Source organism: Pituophis catenifer, unplaced genomic scaffold (assembly GCF_029215685.1).
Source record: "Pituophis catenifer annectens isolate HBS135680 unplaced genomic scaffold, rPitCat1.0.hap2 SCAF_2, whole genome shotgun sequence".
NCBI lineage: Eukaryota > Metazoa > Chordata > Lepidosauria > Squamata > Colubridae > Pituophis > Pituophis catenifer.
The window spans coordinates 135380389-135401831 of record NW_027256882.1 but is presented as its reverse complement, the minus strand read 5'-3'; the positions used below and the strand labels follow the sequence as shown (position 1 = coordinate 135401831).

The 21443-nt window shown below is 38.9% G+C and overlaps 1 protein-coding gene across 1 annotated transcript in view; it reads right to left on the bottom strand.

Annotated features, from left to right (window-relative positions):
* The window catches only part of CACNA1G (calcium voltage-gated channel subunit alpha1 G), a 407319-nt gene that overhangs the window by 99348 nt on the left and 286528 nt on the right, over positions 1 to 21443 (bottom strand). Inside the window, exons 15-18 of the mRNA XM_070934658.1 lie at positions 17022 to 17115; positions 15314 to 15498; positions 14696 to 15136; positions 2387 to 2487 (exon numbers count right to left, since the gene is read on the bottom strand). Of these exons, the coding sequence (XP_070790759.1) occupies positions 2387 to 2487; positions 14696 to 15136; positions 15314 to 15498; positions 17022 to 17115 (821 nt within the window). The remainder of the gene's footprint in view (positions 1 to 2386; positions 2488 to 14695; positions 15137 to 15313; positions 15499 to 17021; positions 17116 to 21443) is intronic.

Genomic DNA, 21443 nt, shown 5'->3' with positions numbered 1-21443 from the left:
TGGGAGAAGAAAAGACTGGTTAGGAGGGGAAACGAGGGAACTGGAAGATGGAGAACTCAAAACTGCGTATGAGGGCTCTCTGAAAAAGATCTTGCCCAGTCTTTCCTTTAACTTTCAGAATTACGGAAGATTAAATTAATCACACTTATAAAAAGATATAGGGAAGGCAGTTGAACCTTAGAGGAAAAGCATTCTTATTTGTTCTGAGAATAAACCGCTCTTGAAACTGTTAGCAAGATTTGATGAGAATTCTGAGAATAGAGTCCCAACATATTGGGAAGGAAGTAGGTTGGAAAAGGCCAAATTAAAGCTTTGATGTAAGTTCCTTTTTTTCCTGGTAGCCTCTAAAGTTAAACCAGCCCTGTGCAAGCTGGTGTCTTCAAGATGTGCTGACACTCATACTAACTTGGAATTCTGGGAGCTGTACTCCCAGTACATCTGGAAGACACCAGCTTGGCAAAAGTTGGTCTAAAAGAACCAGAAAAGGGGTAAAGGTCATAGGGACAATTTCTCAGTCAAAGCAAACAGCAACTTGAAGGAAGGAAATTACAACTAAAAAATATCCGTACTCTCTCAGTATATAGTAGTTTATTCTAATTTGTGTCCACCTGCTTTAACCTTGGAGAGGGGAATGATGGATTATTCATTTAGCTGGACTTTAAATTTCTTTTAAGTATGACATTTTATGAAGTAATAAGGCAAATTAGCATTTCAAACATTTGCTAAATTTCTAATTACTTTGAGGCATATTTATGGAAGCCTCATGTGATGCAGGAAAAAGGCCCCCTCCCATACTGATATAGTCCAAAGGACATAAAAACACTTTACAGTGATCCAGGGGCACAAAATTGCTGAAGCTACTCTGTTCAAAATATTATGCCCAATTTACTCTGACATTAGCTTATGATGAAAATATTTTGGGGATCCATTTGGTGTTAATTTTTATGGCTATTTATGTGTGTGAGAGAGACAGAGAGTGAGATGAAGTGTGTGCATTTAATGTAAAGTGCGATTCTAGCAGAAATTTTCAGCAAAGTATTTGTTCCCCAGGAAAAGTTTAAAAACTGTCTTATATTAAATTTGGCTATAACGGAAAAGAACATTTGTAGCTCAGGATTGAACTGTGGAATCTTTGGTGTTTTCTGAGCTTGGTTGTTTGCTTGCAGACATTTCATTATCTGACTATATAACATCATCAGTGCCAGTAAGAGTGGGGCTTGCGCCCTGTTTATATACAGTAGCTTGTAATACAGTACAATAGTTGGATGGGAGTGTGGTTTTCTTCTCGGTAGTTCCTTGATTGGGGTTCTCTGCTTGTTTGTCTGTTGTTAATTCCTGCTTATCTGGGTATTGGCGGCTGAAGGAGATTATCTTTTTTGTTTCTTTTTCAGGTTTTTGCTGAGCATTATGGCTAATTTGTCAGAATGCCAAGGTTCTAGGAATTCCGTAGTGGTTTTGGATTTAGCTTGGTCCTAGGATGTTCAGAGTTTTTCCATTGAAATTTGAGTTGAGTCGGTAAGTTTGGTTATGCGTACTTTGTGTTGACTGCCTGCTGCTCTGCGTGGTTTCAGATAGGAATTTCCAGCACTAGCTAGAGATGTTTGGGATTGATTCTGTGCTCCATTCCTTTCCCCAATTATCTGGATCAAATACTGTAACTGGCTCTAGAAGAATGATATCTACTATTTGAAATTGGAAAGTTTTAGCAGTAGACAAGTCCCTCAGGATCCAGAAAGTTTCTGTTTCCTTCCAAAGTGTAATAGAAAAGCTTGACTTTGTGTAGCAATACTACATCCCTTTCATATAATATATTCATATTGCTGGTGAGAAGGCTTTATAAGACGAGGGTAGCGTTGGCATACTAAGCAAGGATTTTAGGGGCCATGGATGGTAGGTGAGGTGAAAACAGATAAGCAGCTGAGCAAAGCTAGAAATAATTTAATAGTTATTGTTGCTACTACTGTGATATACTATTTTATAGTATGATACAATTTTCTGGAAACTTTGTGCTTCCTCTAAATTGGCAGCAGGTCTTCACGATCATTCCTTCATTATTTCATGCTAGATATTTCCTTAAAATGGAAATATCATACATTCCAGGACTTTTGACATGCCAATCACATACCTTACCACTGGGTTATAGTTTTCCCCCCTAAATCCTTCTCTGTTATGATTTGCAGATTACAACATATATTAATTGCCCTCCCAGAAATATTAGATGCAGACAGCACCTGTGAATACTGGTGCCAATCTTTTAGATAAGAAGGCCTCTTTCAACATTTTGGCCTCTGAGAGTTCTGCAGAATATTGTGATTGCTAGCCTCAGCAAACATTAAGCCCAGCATGTTCCAACATATTTCCAGCAATCAAATATGGGTTGCCTTACTTAGATTGAGGAGCAAAGATGTAGATAGACCAGGAATCTCTCTCCTTGCACCAAGAAGGGAGGCGTTTCCTTATCCAAGCCTTCATGCGATCCTTTTTACTCTTAAAGAGAGAGAGAGAGAGAACATCATTGGGAAATCAGTCATTCTACATTGAAAACCAGGATCTGAAAACCAGACAGCAGACCAGTAAAGAGTTAATATCGTTCTTTAATTGGCAACAGCAATAGGCCTTCGGTATATACCACTCAGGGATGGGTTCTACTTACCTTTAATATCTGTTCACATCACACCCGCGCACTCTTCTGCGCATGCGCAGATCACCGATGATGATGTCCAGGTCAGTGGGCGGAGCCTCCCGCCGGTTTTACTACCGGTTCTTGTGAACTGGTCTGAACCAGGGGCAACCCACCATTGATACCATTTCACAGTGCTTTACATCCCTCTGTATGTGATTTACAAAGTCAGCCTATTGCCCCCCAAAACCTGGGTCCTCATTTTACCCACCTCAGAAGGATGGAAGGCTGAGTCAACTTTGAGCTGGTGAGAATCAAACTCCTCGAGTGAGCAGTGAGTTAGCCTGCAATTCTGCACTCTAACCACTGTGCCACCACAGCTCTTATTTCTGTTCTTCCGCCCCCAGTCCTGACTATATTTTGCTGTCTTCAGGCTGAAGATCATCTCTGACTGGGACATCTAGGTGGTAAACCATGAACTAAAACAAACAAGGCTACCTGTCAATCCTTTACACGGGTAGTCCTCGATTTACAACAGCTCATTTAGTGACCGTTCAAAATTACAATGGCACTGAAAAAACTGACATGACAATTTTTCACGCTTACAATCATTGCAGCATCCTCAATTCCTCTTGGTCACATAATCAAAATTCACAACTGACTCATATTTATGACGGTTGCACTGTTCCAAGGTCATGCAATCACCTTTTGCGATCTTCTGAGAAGCAAAATCAATGGGGAAGCCAGATTCACTTAACAACCCCGTCACTAACTTAACTGCACTGATTCACTTAACAACTGTGGCAAGAAAGGTCATAAAATTGGGCAAAATTCAGTTAACAAATGTCTCACTTAGCAACAGAAATTTTGTACTCAATTGTGGTCATAAGTCGAGAATTACCAGTAGTGTTGTTATCAGAACAGAGTGGTGTGGAATGGAAGCAAATAATGCGTATCCATTTCAACTCCATACAGGGAAGGAAGAAAATATATGTAAAATACACATGCTCAACATCTTACACATCTCAGCTATAGGCAAAACGACAGAATTGTGTGGCAATTGCAGATGGCCAGCTATGACTGTAACAATTTCCCCATTGCATAAAATGAAGCCGCTACCCTCATATTTGCTTTCTGGAAGGTCCTAGAATGTGATTATCCTCAGTACTGCAGAGATAAGGGAGCCTATTCCTCTTTAAGAGGGCATCAATCCTCTAAAAACAGGATTACCCTGTCAGGAAGCAAACAAACACAAGCTAAGTTTCCATGCCACACATTTTGGTATGGATTTGAACCAAGAAAAAACAAGCCAGATTGTCTCCAGGGGTATGGATGGCTGGATGGGGTCAGTGTAGAGTTTCTGCTGCTACCTGCATTGTCACAGAAAGAGTTATATTGGGATAAAATTTCCAACACTAATCCTAGAGTGAAAAAGGAACCTGTGTTTGTGTGTGTGTAGGCAAAAATTAAACAATGTCAAATATCCTGAAGTGAAAAATACTTCAGTTCTCTTTTACTTCAAAAAGATCTTTATATTATGAAGTCCAGCTTTCAGGTATAGGCTCAGGCATGTGACTAATTCAATACCTCTGGCAGAATTTTAGAAGCCAAATGTAGCTAAATCGAAATATGTCATCTGGTTATAACTCCAACATTGAGTTTACAAAGGAATATTCTCAGAGATAGACATTGCCCCAAAGCATAAGGGAAAAAAAAAATTCAACAAAGCTTGAATTTGCTCATGCTATTATATGGGTCAAGCCACTATGATGTAAAATCACTGTCTGCTGGAAAGCAAATTATGCCAAGTGAGACAAAACAAATCAAAGAAGTTCCCAAGGTGGCAAATGTAAACTTAAAATTATAAAATTCTAAGCATTAAAATATTAGCTACAAGCTAGAAAACTATTCTTTGTTTCAGCTCTGAAAAACCTGACAGCTCTCTTGTTGCTTATTATTCAGAGCTCAATGAGCATGCATTGTTTGAAACAAATGATTACATTTCAAATTAAATATATTTCTAGTCATTGGGAATTTATGAACAGTTTGCCAATTAAAGTCAGACCTATGGCATGATCATATGTTATCTCTCCCGAACTGCATGGTGGGAAAGCAGGGTGTTTCCTGTTCCAGGCATTAAGATAGCAGTAGTTCGTGTTAGATAATTAGGCAAATTGGAAGAGAAGTCCTGTGCAATAAATCTTTGGCTCTTATTGATGCTGCACCCACAACTGCAATTTCTAACAAATGAATAGCAACTGCTCAATTATACAGATTGTGTATTAAAAAAGGACGCTTCAGGCTCTCCATGGAATTTCACATGAAATCTGGTTTCTAAGCATGATGATTCCAATTATTTAATGCATGATGATTTGGGTTCAGTCCTTTCTCCATAGTCCAGTCGGGCATTTGCACTAACGGGAGGCAACAAAATAAAACCCATCATGCACAGACAGACCTTTCCCTGCTGAAAGAGGATCCTATTGCAAACAGACGACTAGAAAAACAATAACATAAAGTGTCATGGTCGATAACAGCCAAAATCAATGACTTGTATGACCAAAACATGTGCATAAGGCTTCCCTGGCAGGTGGATACAATATGAATAAGATATTTTATTTCTTAAAAATAAGCAAAACTGTTTCTTTTGGATATTTGGCAATAAATCCAAAATCTATGAGTATAATAGAACTGAACAAGTATATACTATGAGCTCAGTTTAGTACCTTATTAGCGCCAGATACTAGACAGAACAATAAGCTTGTTTGATCTGGTAGTTACAATGCTTCCCTAGAAACCAGGAAACTATGAGTTCTACTCCGGCCTTAGGCATAAAAACTGGCTTCCTGGCTTTGGGCCAGTCACTATTTCTCAGCCCTACTTATCTCACAACATTGCTGTTGTGCAGTAAATAGACAGAAGTAGAAGTATCGAATAAGTTTACTGCCTTGAGTTGTTTATAAAAATAATAAAGGCGGGATATAAATAAATAAACGAACAAACAAATAAAAATGAGCATTATGATGAAATTGCTTGGGGATGAACAGTATTCTCGTATAAGAACACTTTTCACACTTACCTACTGACCACACAAAGCCTTTATAAGCAGAAGAACACTGAGACAGAAATCATCTAAATTCCATTGAAGGTGTTATCTAGCCTGGTAACGAAACATTTGGAAACCAACCCACAAGCTTGGAGAACCAACCTCCACCCTCATCCTCCACCCGAGCTACAGATATTCGCCACTACCGCAAAAATACAGTATATCCTCGCCCTTTGATTCTTTGCTCCGTAACAAAAAATATGCCGTGTTTTGTTCAGTGATTAAACCCGTGGTTGCCATAGAGCACTGTTCAACTTCTACCCTGCCCAAAGGTTTGCATCTACTGTGGAGCACCTGATTCCCCGATGCCCATCAAACCACCTTAATTAGGAAGGATTATTGAAAGCTGTTGAGGCCACATGAAGTCTTAGCCAGAAAGCTTCCCTGGGGACATCAACAAGTAACTGTAATTTGGTCTTGATTATTTTGCAATTGGGTTTTGAGTTTCAAAAAAATGTAGTGCTTTATTCAAAGCATTACATTAAGGAGACTCTGTTGTTAAGTTAAAACCAGTCAGTGGTCTAGAATCCTTGTGTGTGTGTGTGTGTGTGTGTGTATACATGTACATACACACACACACATATATATTCCAATTTTCATGTCAGTGATGGTTTGGGTTGTTTAATTTTTTTTCCTAATCAAGCCATTAAAAGACTAAATGAAATAACAAAGGCGGAGGGAGAACAATCCCATTTTCTATCTATCAATCTTCATTTGTTTTGTCTATACGAGATGATGGAAATATATTCAGTCAAATGTTTACATATGTTTGGACTCTCCTGGGCAACATATTGTACATGCGCAGATTCAATATTTTGCATGGTTTTTTTAAAGTTCTTCCGACTCAGTTCTCCCAACCTGGAGTTCTCCAGTTCTCTGGATGTATTGGACTACATGTTCCATCACTTGCTGTTTATTGTTGTTTATCATACTCAGTGTTGGTTGAGGATTATAGACACTGGCATCCAGTATATTTGAGAAGCATCAAGTGGAACAAGAGTGCTGCAATGTAATTTGAGTTTCTCTCCTTGGGAAGACTAGAAGTGCTAGCTTGCTTACAATCAGCTTGATTGCTTCTAGAGTTCACATTATGTTCAAAGTGATAGCTCAATTATTTTATTCAAACCACATCTACTTCAGAAGACACACCTGGTCAGCATGAATAAAGATGTAGGAGAAGAAAACATAGCAATTAATGCATTTGAGATAGTAAACATTGTGAAGAGAAACTGAAATTTAGGAATGCAAGCCAAGCCAAGATTGCACATAAGGTAAAAGCTAAAGGTTCACCTTGCACATATGCGCTAGTCGTTCCTGACTCTAGGGGGCGGTGATCATCTCTGTTTCAGAGCCGAAGAGCCAGCGCTGTCCGAAGACATCTCTGTGGTCATGTGGCCATCATGACTAAATGCCAAAGGCACATGGAACGCTGTTACCTTCCCACCAAAGATGGTCCCTATTTTTCTACTTGCATTTTTTAATGTGCTTTCGAACTGCTAGGTTGGCAGAAGCTGGGACAAGTAACGGGAGCTTGCCCCGTTACGTGGCACTAGGGATTCGAACCGCTGAACTGCTGAACTTTTGATTGACAAGCTCAGCATCTTAGCCACTGAGCCACTGCATCCCTTTTTTATTGAACATATCTACCCCCAAAAGCAACGCTTGGCCACCTGCTTCATTTTTTAAAATGTCAACTCGTATTTTACATATATAGGAGCGAATTTGGTATAGTGGCTAAGGTATCAGGTGAGAAACCAGGAGATTCTGAGTCTTGCCTTAGGCCTGAAGCCACTGGGCCAGTCACTCCCTCTCAGCCTTAACTAACAGGCAATGGCAAAATACTTCCAAAAAGTCTTGCCAAGAAAACTGCAGGAATTTGTTCAGGCGGGAATTAAATACTGACTTAAAGGCCCATTTTATTTAGAAAGGTAGTGAATAAATTGAGACTGAAACTGTCATTGATAAGTGACATGGTTGTAAAGTGTGACATCACAACTATGCCACTTAGTGATGGCAGTCTGAGATGCTGCCGTTAAGTGAGGACCTCCTGTGAAGACGACTTCTGACAGCTTCCTCATTAACTTTGCCTGTTGGAAAGGGAACATCAGCAATTGTATCCTGTGGGGTCTATGACAATTTGCCATGGCCAACTTGCCTCAGCCAATTCACCATGGGACAACTTACCACGGCGAATTCACAGCAGGACAACTCATCATGGTCAACTCGCTGTGAGACATGAGTTACACTAATATCAAAGAAATGATGGGAAAGAATCATTAAAGAAAGGATGACTAAGGAGGGACAGAATGAAATGTGAATGACAAAAATTAAAATAACTTTTTATTTATTTTAAATAATTAAACTGAATTATCCTGCAGCAAGTTGTTCCATGGCAAGTTGGCTGTGGCAAGTTGACTGTGGCAAACTGGCCATGACAAGTTGGCTGTAGCATGTTAGCCGCGGTGAATTGGCTGCAGTGAGTTGTCCCAATCACATGACTGCAAGTTTATGGAGATTCTTAGTCACCCAGGTCATGGTTGTCACAAAGGTGCTTTTTCAAGAGGCAACTGGACTTTCTGGTTTTTCTTTGAGGACGTTTCGCTTCACATCCAAGAAGCTTCTTCAGCTCTGACTTCCCCATCATCCAGTCAGAGCTGAAGAAGCATCTTGGATGAGAAGCTAAACATCTTCAAAGAAAACCAGAAAATCCAGTTGCCTCTTGAAAAAGTACCTTTGGGATGTGACTGCATAATGTCAAAATTTTGATCCAGGTGCTGAGTGCCTAGCTTACAAATGCATGTCTCTGGGAATGCTGCAATACTGGAACTTGTGGGACCAATTGAAAGTTCAAACAGTTACTGAATATATGGAGGTAACCTGAGGGCCACCTGTTATTGACAGGGATTTTTTTTAAAGCCTTCAGCGTTTCCATTCCATTCCATATGTTAGGATATGGTTTGAGCCTAACAAGTTGTCCAGGCAATATATGTGTTCTGTAACTTTAATATGAAATGTATTATGTGACTTTAAAGTTTTCCTGCTGATTCATTGTAATGCTGAGTCATGCTGTAATTAGTTGTGAACGTATTTAAGCAAGGTACTGTAACGTATTCAGTTGATGATAAGCTACCATTGTGTGAGGAGTTGCTATGATATGCTATCATCGGTTGGATGGATCTGCTACCATCGTGGTTTGTGAACCAGAGTGAGTTTGTTATTCTAACCAACTAATGTTTGTTTGGTAAGAAGATATCTGTAACTACTGGACTGATTTAACTGGCAAAGACTTGGATTTGTTTAAAGACTATGAGACTGTTTTTCTACTATAAAGTAAGCTTTTGATAAACCAGTTTGCATATCTCTTATTCATTGCTCTCAGCAGTGTTTCCTTGTGCATTTACTCTGCTGGTTAGTAACACAACACCAATATCCTTAACACCATACTAGAAATGTACTAATTAAAGCAGTAGTGCTTCTAGTCAGAAGAAAGGCAGGCATAAAAATTTGGGAGTGAAGCTGTTCCAGAAATTTGCAATCCTAAAAGATCAGGTTCATAGCTTGAGAATGTCCTTGATATTTTACTGATGTTGATTTTCTGAGAGAGTGAAAGAGAAAGGAGTGTATTTGAAAAGCTGTATTTTGTGTACTAGCATAATTTTAACTGAATTGATCTGATTTTTCTTTAAATCCTAGTTTGATCATATCTATATGATTATCATGTACTTAAAAGGGCTAACTCTGAACAGCAGATGGTTAGATGTACAAAATATTGCACCTGAGTGTGTTATTTGGAGATCATATTATATCAATATTGGAAGATCCGAACTGGTTACTAATTGTTTTCTGGGCTCTACTCAAGATAAAGGTTTTAATCTTAATAGTTTTAATGGTTTACAGTATTACAAATTAAGGGACTATTTGTCTTATAATACCATATGTTGCTATTAAATTATAAGAAAGGGCCATTCATTTTTCCCCATATTGCACTCACACTGTAGTATATTTAAAATTATAATTGCTCTCCAGCTCACACTCATTGTTTCCAAAAAAAGATATCAAGACAATTTAAAATCTGGCCTTATAAATTTAGTGTTTTGTTGTTCTAATGTTTTCAACCATTTTAATACTAACTTCTTGTTCTTCCATTATTTTTTTCACTCTAATGTGCAACATTATGATGATTTTTGAGCAAGAATATTCAATCAATCTATCAATCGATCAATCCATCAGTCCCACCAACCAACCACCTTTTTTGGTTGGGGAATAGGTATAACATGGAGCAGGTTGGCGAGCAGGTGTAACATGCTGGCTCAAGGTTGGCAAAGAAGTGAGACAAGGCCATAAACTCTCCTCTTATTTATTCAATCTACTATGCCAAATGTGTATTAAGGGAAACTGGACTGAAAGAAATTAGTGTAGTTATAGAACATTTAGAAGAAAAAACTGTAGTCCTTTCTATGCTGATGATACTACACTGATGGCTGAAAATGCAAAGAATCTATAAGCCCTAATAATAAAATTCAAGGAGCACAGTGAAAAATGGGGCTAAATTTAAAAACAAACAAATGACAACAAGTAGAGCCACCCCCAACAGAACAGAAAATGAAGATACTGTAGTGGTGAATAGATTTAGCCTTTTAGGATCAACTATCAGTAACCAGTCAATAAATGTGTTATAGACTAACACTTGGTGGAGCAAATATCAGCCTTGTAGCTTGCACAAGGCTGATATTTGGGGGGTGTAAACACATTGTAGCATTTGAATATCTTTTCCATGTCCTTTAGGGCTGTTCCACCAAGTGATGAAGACAAGTCAGATATTTAAAAGAATGACAAAACTGAAAAATCAGCTACTGAATATTTCAGGGCCATACTAGATTTGGCACAATTACAGTTTATTTGTTAACTTTGCAACATATAAACAGGAAATGAGGGGAAGCCTGAACAGTCTTTGAAGGGTGTTTTTTTACTGTACTTCAGTTACCAATGGAGTCCTTCCTAGAAAGTCCACTTGGTCTATATTTATTTAACAAAAACATTAGTGCACAATACTTTTGCTATTTATTATGAAAGTGCATAATTAATGGTATGTCTACCTTGGTCCTCAGTCTCAAGAACATCTTTTTTTCTAGAGTCTCAACATCTTTTTTTATAGTGTGGTGACCAAAACTGGATGCAGTATTCTAGGTGTGGTCTTACTAACACTCTTTATAGACTGATATTAGTACCTCACTTGATTTTGATTGTATCCCTCTGTTAATGCAATTTGGGATTGCATTGGCTGCAGTCTTCCAGCCCATTCATTTTCTCTACTTAAAGCTGGTATTCTTGCTCATTTCACTGTTGTTTTTAAACCTGATGTTGCAGAATTGGAGTTGACAGATTGGATTCAATTCCATCAAGCCTTAATTGTTTTTGAGGCTAATTAATTTACTATCATTATCTAGCATGATGCCGTCATGCAGTCCTCGCTTGCCATTCCAGGAGCCAGGGCTACACAAGGGAGGGTTTCTATAGGCTGTTATTTCAATAGTTACATTCCACACCTTCTGAGTGCCCAAAGACCATGTTCCTTCCTAATGGGTGTCATGTACAATCTCTCTAGTTGCCCTTGCTCATGTTTAAGCTTTAGGTTTCTGTCTTGCAATTTGCTTCCTTATAACCATCTCTGATGGTTTTTGTGTTGTCTTGAGCAGCATTGGAATTTAATGGGTCCCAGTACAAATGGCAGAGTTTTGCTGTCAAGTAAAGCTAATGTAGCTTTATCAGTTTCAAATTGCCAGTGACTTTTTCCTCTTGTTTTTAGTACTATGCCTACTGATGTTAACTAGCATTTCTTAAATGGCTTCCTACTGGCTCAGGGAAAAAAAAAAAACTATCATTAATGAGACTACTGCCTTTTTATATTGACGTTAATACCAAGATTCTTGTGGCCCCATGAGACGAAAAGGCCAATTTTTGCCCTTACTTAGGAATCTTAATAACAGTTAATGGTAGAAGAAATCACCTGCTTGAAATTAAGGAGATTATACAGCCCTTTGAAAGGGGAAAAAAAGGCTAATAACCCCTCCCTACCTCTTTCTGTGTGTGTGAAGAATATCTTGCTGAAGGCAATCAAGTAAATGCTGGTGCCTCTCACATTATTTAGCAAACAAACCACAGATTCTTGGGCTAATTGAGCTTGAGTTTGCTCTTCTCCTTCCTGTTCTGACATGAAAAAGAAGATTGGGGAAAAAGGCTGAACATTCTCTCTAACCCAACCCCCCCCCCCCCCAAAAAAAGACAAGATTTCTGTTGTGCAGCTGTACTCTTAAGCAGAGTGATACAGCTAGCTCAGCTCCAATCTGTAGCCCTAAACTGGTCTTAACCTTTAGCTATTGTAGAAGATGTTATCCTGTGATGAAATAAGATTTAACAACTAATATAGGTTGCTTTTCTGGAGTGGGATTATTTTATCCTTTGCTCAGACCAAACTGTAACCAGGGCTAGCTCTGATTATAAAAATTATATCCTGACCAAGGTTACCTTCTCTTTCAATCTCACAGCTGGAATGGTTGTGTCCAGCAATGCATTGGTCAATGTGCCTTTTCCCTTACTTTTCAATGAAAGCAGAAAAGGGAAACTGAAAAAGATGTGTGTATGTACACATCTGTATCAGAAGTGGTATTCAGCAGGTTCTGATCTGTTCTGGAGAACCGGTAGCGGAAATTTTGAGTAGTTCGGAGAACCGGTAAATACCACCTCTGACTGGCCCCGCCCCCATCTATTCTCTGCCTCCCGAATCCCAGCTGATTGGGAAGGAATGGGGATTTTGCAGTAACCTTCCCTTGGAGTGGGGTGGGAATGGAGATTTTACAGTATCCTTCCCATGCCATGCCCACCAAGCCATGCCCACCAAGCCACGCCCACAGAACTGGTAATAAAATTTTTTGAATCCCACCATTGATCTGTATGTAAGAATCTCAGATACCCAGCTGATCACCCTCTTTTTTGCAAGCCCTAGTGCATATTTAGCTATTTATTTACTTGCTCAGTTGCCAAATATATCTAGGAAGAATCATCACAAACATTTATAAGATGGTGCATGCTAAAATATCCTCACTCCAAATCAGCAGTGCTTGGAACTGAATATATCATGGATCATCTTGAGCACAGGTCTCCTTCCATGACAACCATGCTCCTTAGCATAAGGATTGCTGAAGGTGGCATGAAATCTACCCAGATGATTGATAGGATACAGAAGATTTATAACATTCCTCTTTATCCATAACATTTGGATACTGGCTTTGGGGGACTAGCTATCATAATACATGTCTATGATAGCTAGTTCCCCAAAGCCAGTATCCAAATGTTATTCCATCTCATCTTCTTCTCCCCTACAACAGTTTTTCCCTAGTTGGCATCTTCCACATGAGTTGAATCCATAATATTTTAGCCATGTTGGCTGGAGATTGTGGTAATTGAAGTCGGAATATCTAGCACACAGGAAAACTGAGGGGGACAGAGTGGAAACAGAGGCATTACCAGCATCTCATTGATTTAGGTCCAAATTGGATCTTTTTTTTTTTTTTTGTGATTACTTATTAGGCTATCTCAAAGACAAAGTTCTGGAGTTCATGGGAGATATTGATTCAAGAAGGTGACATATGAAGATTATGTGATAATGAGTGGAGAGCAAGAGTAAACAAAAAAGGATAGGAAGTTAGAATCATATAGAACAGGGGTATCAAACCTGATTTCATTGAGGGCAGCATCATGGTTGTGTTTGACCTCCGGAGGGCAGGGAGGGTGTGACCAGGGGGTGTGGCCAGTTCGACGTCACTCGTGTCAAGAGTAACTGTGGTGGCCTGAGTGCTCTGCCACTGAAAACGGTGCTCCTGAGCTCCATTTTTGCTGACAGAAGTACCGTGGGCCGGTCCTTCGCTGTTTTCAGGTCAGCCCCATGGGTCAGATCTAAGCACACCGTGGGCCAGATCCAGCCTGTGGGCCTTGAGTTTGATACCCCTGATACAGAACTTCTAAATATTTTTAGTCAAATGATCACTTAAATTTAAGTATTTGTGTTAACTCTGCCAATATGATATATTATTATATATTGTGATATGTGATATGATGACATGACACAATCTCTTATGGGCATGTTAAGTTATGACCCCTGTGATTTCTCTAGCTTACAGGCTTCAGTTATTTATTAATTAATAAATATGTCAGTGCCCAATAGATAAGAATATATTGGCATGATATGTTATCCTTCTGCAAATTAACAAGGATCAAGGAAAACATTTCACTCTCTTCTACAGCAAACAATCCTGTTGTGACTCTGACCCCTGAGCCTGTCTTATCAGAGAGAGAAGACTCAGAAAGTGAAGGAGAGGAGTTGGCAAGGCCTCCCTCTCCAGGACCCTCCTCTCTGGCAATGCCTCAGGTGTCCTCCGAAGGCCAAGAGATAGGCCAGGGGCCAGGCACTTCGGAGCAGCCACAGTTGGTCAGCGATGGAGATGAGTCTTGGCTGGACCCCCGACAGCGTCGCAGAGATAAGTGTGCGTAGCAGAGGAAGAGGTGTGCCAGAGATTAAGCTGAGTCACTGGACCACACCCCACAGGGGATAAAAGGGGGTATGGTGGCCAGTCAAGCCTTGTGACGAACAAAACTGAAAGCTAGCAAATAATTCTGCATTTCTGGAACTTTATTATATGCTCTGCTTGGATTGATTTTTGGACTGGACTTGACTATTCTTTGGCTTTTGTGGACAACTTTGAAGTTTCGGACGGAGGAGAAAAACCTCCCTTTGTAAGTAAAAACTTTTGGCAAGCAGCCACTGGGTTGCTGCCAATTCTGTTATCAAAGGAAATTCTTGTCTGCTGGTTTATTTTAACTCTTGGTCAACTGCTGGTGTGCATGTGTGAGACGGGGACAGAACAAATCCTGACACAAGCAAAAAGGTGCCAAGTAAGCTGGCTCTCACTTACTAAATTGCCTTCATCATCCAAGTCATCGCATTCTGGGAGCGGATCATCCAAATGAAGCTGCTGAATCAAGACTCTTGAGGTGGCTTTGCTATTGTAGTCTGCCGCAGAGCTGTGGCTACTATGGATACTGCTGGTCCGGTAAAGAGAAGGCACCTGCAGGGTATCTTGGAAGTCAAAGGAGCCTTTGGTTTCTAGTGACTCCATGCGGTGAGGTATAGAGCCATTGATGCTCCCAGTCCTGCTGGATTGCTCTTCATCCGAGCTTTCCCCTTCCTCCGAACTCTGCTTTCCATCCCCGGACAAAAGCGATTTATGCTCACTGCTCTGGTTTGTACGGCGTTTCAAGCTAGGTGCCCGCCCAATGCTGTTCCAGCTCGACCTGCGGCTGTTCCAGCTACTTCCTGCACTCCATGGGCTATGTGGAGAACTCCGGGCACTGACCTGAAGTGATGCAAGTGAGAATATAAGGGATATCAACAAAATGCTAGAAGCAATAACTCCATTAACAGTGCCAAAAAGATATCAAACTGGTGGAATAAATTAATTTTAAAATATGCTGGCAAACTAGGAGCAAAGGGCGAGAAGCAAAGGATACAAGGTAGAAAGTGAACCACATACCGGGGATTTGAGATCAAATGTATTAGGATCCATGGAGATGCCACTAGCTCTTCGGGAACCATAGTCCTGAGCCACTTCTCCATAGATGGCACTTTTTGGCATGGACATGGGTGTAGCAGCTGTGTGAATGATAAGTGGGGGAGTCAAGCTCTTCTTTAGCTCTGGGTGGTCACAAAGAGCCATCACTGAAAAAATAGGAAGCAAAACATTCATATCATGCCCTATATAGTCAGAGACATGTGGTTTTAAGAGATCAGGACAACTTTCATATGTGTCTTGATTTGATCATTCCTCTCTCAATCTTCTAATGCAAGACTCTCAAATCTTCATTTTCTAGGTTCGCCGGTCCTTTTACCATGAATGAATGCTAATGAATTACCAATAACACTCCTCTGTTTTCCTACTCTTACTTTAAGATACTATCAAGGCCAGTTTCCTCTCCGTAGTATGCAAGATGGACGACAATCACATCTAGCAGAGGTATGCTAGAAATGGTCTTCTTGTTGTCCCTGAACTGCAACCACTATTGTTTTTCTATCACAGAAGTCAGGATTTAATGAGTTTTAACTTCTGATGGCCATAGCTTTCTCATTCTTAAGGTACACTCAGAGCAATATTTTCTCTTCACTCTTTATCATAGAGAGATTTTTGTCCCAAATATCAGCTTTATACTGTATGATGAGCCATACATCATATTCAAAATTATCAACATTATCCCATGCTCCTCTCTCATTATGGTTGAGTTCCTCCAGTGAAGAGAATCTTTCTGAAGACATTTCTTACATCATATTGATTGAAGCTATAAACACACACACACACACACATATTATTATTATTACAACAGCTATTGTATGTGCACTACCAAAAATCTGGTACATTTTGCCCCTAGATAGTAACAAATATAGAGGTATCTCAACCCCTTTCCTGCCATCTAATGATGAATCAAGATTTTTGCAGTCCATCTAGATAATGGGTGTCAAACTCGTGGCGTCATGTTGCTGTCACGTGACGTTTCGTGATGTTTTTCCTCTTTGCGGAGCTGGGGTGAGTGTGGCCTACATGTGACACATCCGGCCCACAGGCCACCAGTTTGACACCCCTGATCTAGATATTCCTAAGGAAACCAATTCAGACACATTATATAAAGATGTCTGTGGAGATTCTCAGACATCCAGTCATAGTTGCCTCAAAGGTGCTTTTTTTTTTAAATTCAAAAGGCAACTCGACTGTTTTTTCCTTGAGGAAGAAAAAGAAAATGTTTTGCTTCTCATTCAAGAAGCTTCATCATCCCCACCCCACCAGAACTGATGAAGCTTCTTGTGAGAAGTGAAACATTTTCTTCTACTTCCTGAAGGAAAAAACAACCCAGTTGCCTTTTGAACAAAAAAAGCACCTTTAAGACATTATATAAAAACTGAACTCTCTGGAAAAGGCTCTAATGATGAGAAAGGTGGAAATAAAGAGAAGAAGAGGACAACCAGCAGCAAGATGGATGGACTCAGTTATGATGGCTATAGGTGTATTTCTGGAAGACTTGAAGGACCAGGTTGGAGATAGATAGTCTTGAGAAAAACTATTTTTGGGACTTCCTCTTTTTCTGCTTTTCTTATACTTCATAACCAAGAAAATAAATATACATGAAGTTTCATGTAACAAATAGCAAACATTTATTTGCAGGAAAAACAACAGCAATCATATTATTACTTACAAGCTGGATTTGAAAAATTTTTCTTAAGTCCACATTCTTCTTCCAAACTATGGGGGAAAAGTTCCCCCTCAGAATCGGACTTAGTAGCATCCCCCTAGAGAAAAACAAAGTGCCTTAGCCAGCAGGAAAAATAGGATAAGTTACCTGGCCATTCCCTATTTGAATAAGAGGACTCTTTCTCCCACCAGACACAAGAATCACTGCTCCATTGAACTGTTGCCACAGTAGGACACCACCTTCCACAACATGAGGCATGCAAATATTTAATTCCACATCTGTAGTCCAGTTTCACTACACAATACACTTTTGGAAAGAGCAGCTAAAGCAGCTAAAGACTTGAGACAAGCAAATACAATTGCTTTAATCTCATTCTGCTAGACACCCAACCTGGAAGCGTAGTTAACTCCCAGCTTCTAATACCCCCTTCCTCTTCCCCAAGGTCTTCAAAGGAACCTCTAACACATCTTAATTCCCAAGCATTTATCACTCGTTCTATTCTAATCAATAATTTAGCCCAATCACAATAGTTTTAAGCAGACATCTGAAAGTATGTCTTGGTTTTTATATTGACTAAATGAAGGTGGTGGAGAAGGCAGAAATTATAGTCAATTGAATGCAGCCTTGAATCAAAATATACTGTATATACTTTTCGGATCGATTCCTATAACATACAGAACCATTCATCTGAATAGTTGAAAGGAACAAGGCGGGGATCAACTTTTTTTTCTTCAATCCACAGAACCACTGCATTTTCCTACAACACCCTAACTTTTACCCCTTGAAATTAGCTAATCAGAGATCTGGTTGAGAAAGATGAAATCTGAAGTGGGCCTATCTATTTTAGCAATATGATTCAGGGGAATGGGCCTATCCTTCATTTAATTCATCCAATCATTAGGATGAATTGAAGGGCTGTCCCTCAAAAATAATTTTTAGCTTCTGACAGTGAAATTAGAATCAACAGCCTATAAATAATGGCTGTCAAGGTTCTTTTATCAAATGGTAATGCAATTCATAAGACCTTTTTCTATTAAAGGGTTATCCTGGAATATTTTTAATGTCCAATGTTAATTGTCTTTGTCTCCTTCATTTCCTTTCTTTACCTTGATTTAAATCAAGCATTATTACCATTTTAGAGCCTATCTCTGGGGCAATCAAATGATAATAGGGGTATATTAAGACACTGCACTAAGCCACATGTCATTTAGTTTTGAATTAATATATTTTGTGCATAAGCACTGTAGCTTATGAGCCATGGTTAATGACTAACTATATTTGAACTCAGTTAACTTTGGTTTATTGAGGAAACTACAATTAAGCAATCATGGCTTAATGTAATGCAATAATCTATAATATGAACCAGAAGTAAAATAGCCCAGAAGGACTGAAGGCTGCTTTTTTTTGGCAATTCTGACCCAAGATAGCTTCATAAAGACAGTCCACAGAAGAAATAAATTGGTGATAACACACATACACACACAAACACACAAAACCTTATGAAATCAGGAAAGAAAGGCAATTAACCCAGCAAAATACAATAAGATCCATGCTGTTGTACTAAAAAGCTTTAGCTCACCATGATGGCATGTGATGCTGGAGAAAAATTTGAAGTGGAACGGGTTTGGTTGGGAGGATAATGTTCAATAGCAGACTTTTGAAATTAATTGAAAATTTTGCCTGATTAGCATCCAGGTCACATCATCAATGTACTGACCTTTATTTTTCCAGTTAAATGTGTGCTTGTGTATCTATGTAGATAAACATATCTGCAAGGCATTTCTCTCCAATCAAGCTGTGGACTTTTTAAAGATGTATCTTGCATCTAAGCACAGGGAATTCATAAATAGGAAACCCTGCACATTTCTATCCCTATTTAGCCCTTGGAAAACATAAAACAGTGAAAGAGCATGAGTTCTCCATGATGGTCCCTGCACGATGGTCCATTTGGGTTTGGCCACTGATCATGAAGGTTTGAAAGACAATCCCTACTTGACAGGGCTCTTCCTTGCATTTGACATCCAATGAATTGTATTCATTCAAACATGATTCCACCAATTTCTGCTCAAATCTTCCCCACTAACACTTAGAGTTCAGGATCAAGGCAATGAAGCCAGCATGCACATCCTTGGGCTCCTTCCAACAGGACAGAATCCTGTTTTTCAGGGTTAAAGTAAAACTATTTTAAGCAAATTTTCATTGCCTGACTTCATGTTAGGTGGGGCCATTTTAAAAAAATGCTTCTGAAGAATACAGAATTCAGTTAAGATGAACTTGTGACTAGATTTCTATTCTGACCTAGAGTTAAGTTGATGTCACTTCCTTTGGATATTTTCCCAATATACATATTAGAATCATCTGCTTCTTTTAATGCTAAAATAAGGCTAAAAGCAGTAATCCATTCACATCTGCAGCTCATGGATTAATACATTAGCAATTGTGTTAGGTCTTACCCATATTTCTTCATAAAGCAGTATAAGAAGTACAGTATATAAAAAAAAGATAAAGTAATTTTCCCTTAGTGGTTAGTAATTTTCTCTTAGTGGTTGCCCTAATGCATATTAATTTAAGTGTAGCATTTCAGCCTTTCATGATTAACCGATCCCTTATACCAAAACAATTGAGTCCAATGTAAGGGATGGTCTTTATTTTGTGTTGCTTAAAAGTCATAATGGAAATGGCCCCTTCAGAATGATCCTCAGAATTTATAATGTGGTTGTGACATAGCTGCCCATTTCTCTTTATTGAGACAGTGCATTTGAGCTCATTTTCTCAATAATAAATGATTAACTTGAGCTAAATTGCAATCTTAATTAAATATTTATGCTGTAAGCCACCCAAAGTTGTTTGACACGAGATGGACAGTAAATAAATTTCATAATAAAATAAAAATAAAATAAATAAAAAATATTTCCGAAATATTATCTCTGTTCATATGCTTCAAAATCTAATGGGTAATGGATTGGCTTTAAGCTTGGAGAATTTAGAATTTCCACATGGAGGACTGTATCCTGTCAACAAACTTTTCCTGCAATTCAAATCTGACTTAAAAAGGATCGTGTGACTGCGAGAAAAATGCCTGTGCAGACCTGTGTCTTTATAGTTTTATTAAACATGCAAATTAAATATATGTATATTATATTAAAAATCATGTAAAATGATGCTGGGTCCATATCACAAAAAATATCTTCACAAATGTTTGAAGGTAATGCTCATTAAAAAACTCAAAAAAGCATTAACGATACTTATCAGTAAAGTCATCCTTTAAAATAAGAAGGGAGTCTGCATTAAAAGCTTGGTTTTGATAACACTGCAATTGGCAAAAATGGAATTCAATATGCTTTTTTTTCCTTCATTTTTTTAATCTGCATTCCAAACAGATTTTTTAGTTATTAGGTGACAGTTTGTCTGATGTGCTATTTAATACAAGTTGCCAGTGTATTTTATCCTCCCTCCCTTCAGCACCAAACCCATTTTTTTTACATCATCCTGCCATAGAACCCAAAAGCAACTTGAAAATGCTAAGCACACTAATTTACCACAGGCAAGCCTTACCCACCTAGGTTCCTGAAGAAATTACCTGTTTTTTCACTCCTAGTTTGCCTTTCTGAATGAAAAAGGCATTAGATGAGCAAAAAGTATAGTTTGTTCATGATAAGCATGAGATGTGCCAGGAACTGACCAATATGTAGGGAAGGCAGCCTATGGCTATAACAGCTGTCCTGACTCTGGTGCTCTCCAGAAGTGTATATCATGTTGGCCAGAGGATGGTGTAGTTTCAATATCTCTGGAAAGCACCAGACTGGAGAAATCTGAGCAGTCAAAAAAAAGGATCTAAACAGAAGCCCCCACTTCCAATACCAGAAGAAACGGAGGAAAATAGGGAAGGACAGGTTTATAATAGAACAAGGCAATGGAAAGGATAACAGAATTTGTGATGTGCTTGATTTCATAGATCTAAGACAGGGGAGTATATTTGCATGATGTCAATATCTGACGCATACACAAGTATGTTCTTTTTCATTCATTTTTAAAAAACTGTAACAATATTCTACCAACATTTTGTAAATCCTTTAAGAAGGATTTATATTCCCTTTTTTTCCCTGACCTGTCCTATGTACCCTTTTTTTCTAACCTCCAGTCAATATAAAGAATTCCCCAAGGTCTCTGATTATATATTATATATACTGTCAGTAGCTGCCTCAATTCTAGAATGTCCTTTTTCAGGACAGAGTCTTCTCACATATGAACATCCACAAAGCATGCTTGATTTTAGGTCCCGTCTATCTTTGATACCTTTTCCTAGTGTCTCTGTCTCTCTCCCTTTTTCTCTCTCTTTTTAAAAAAGAGAGTCAGCATTGGTACGCAAAAGGGTTAAGTGACAATTTGTAAGGCATGTCTATAAGGGAGATTATGGCATGAAAC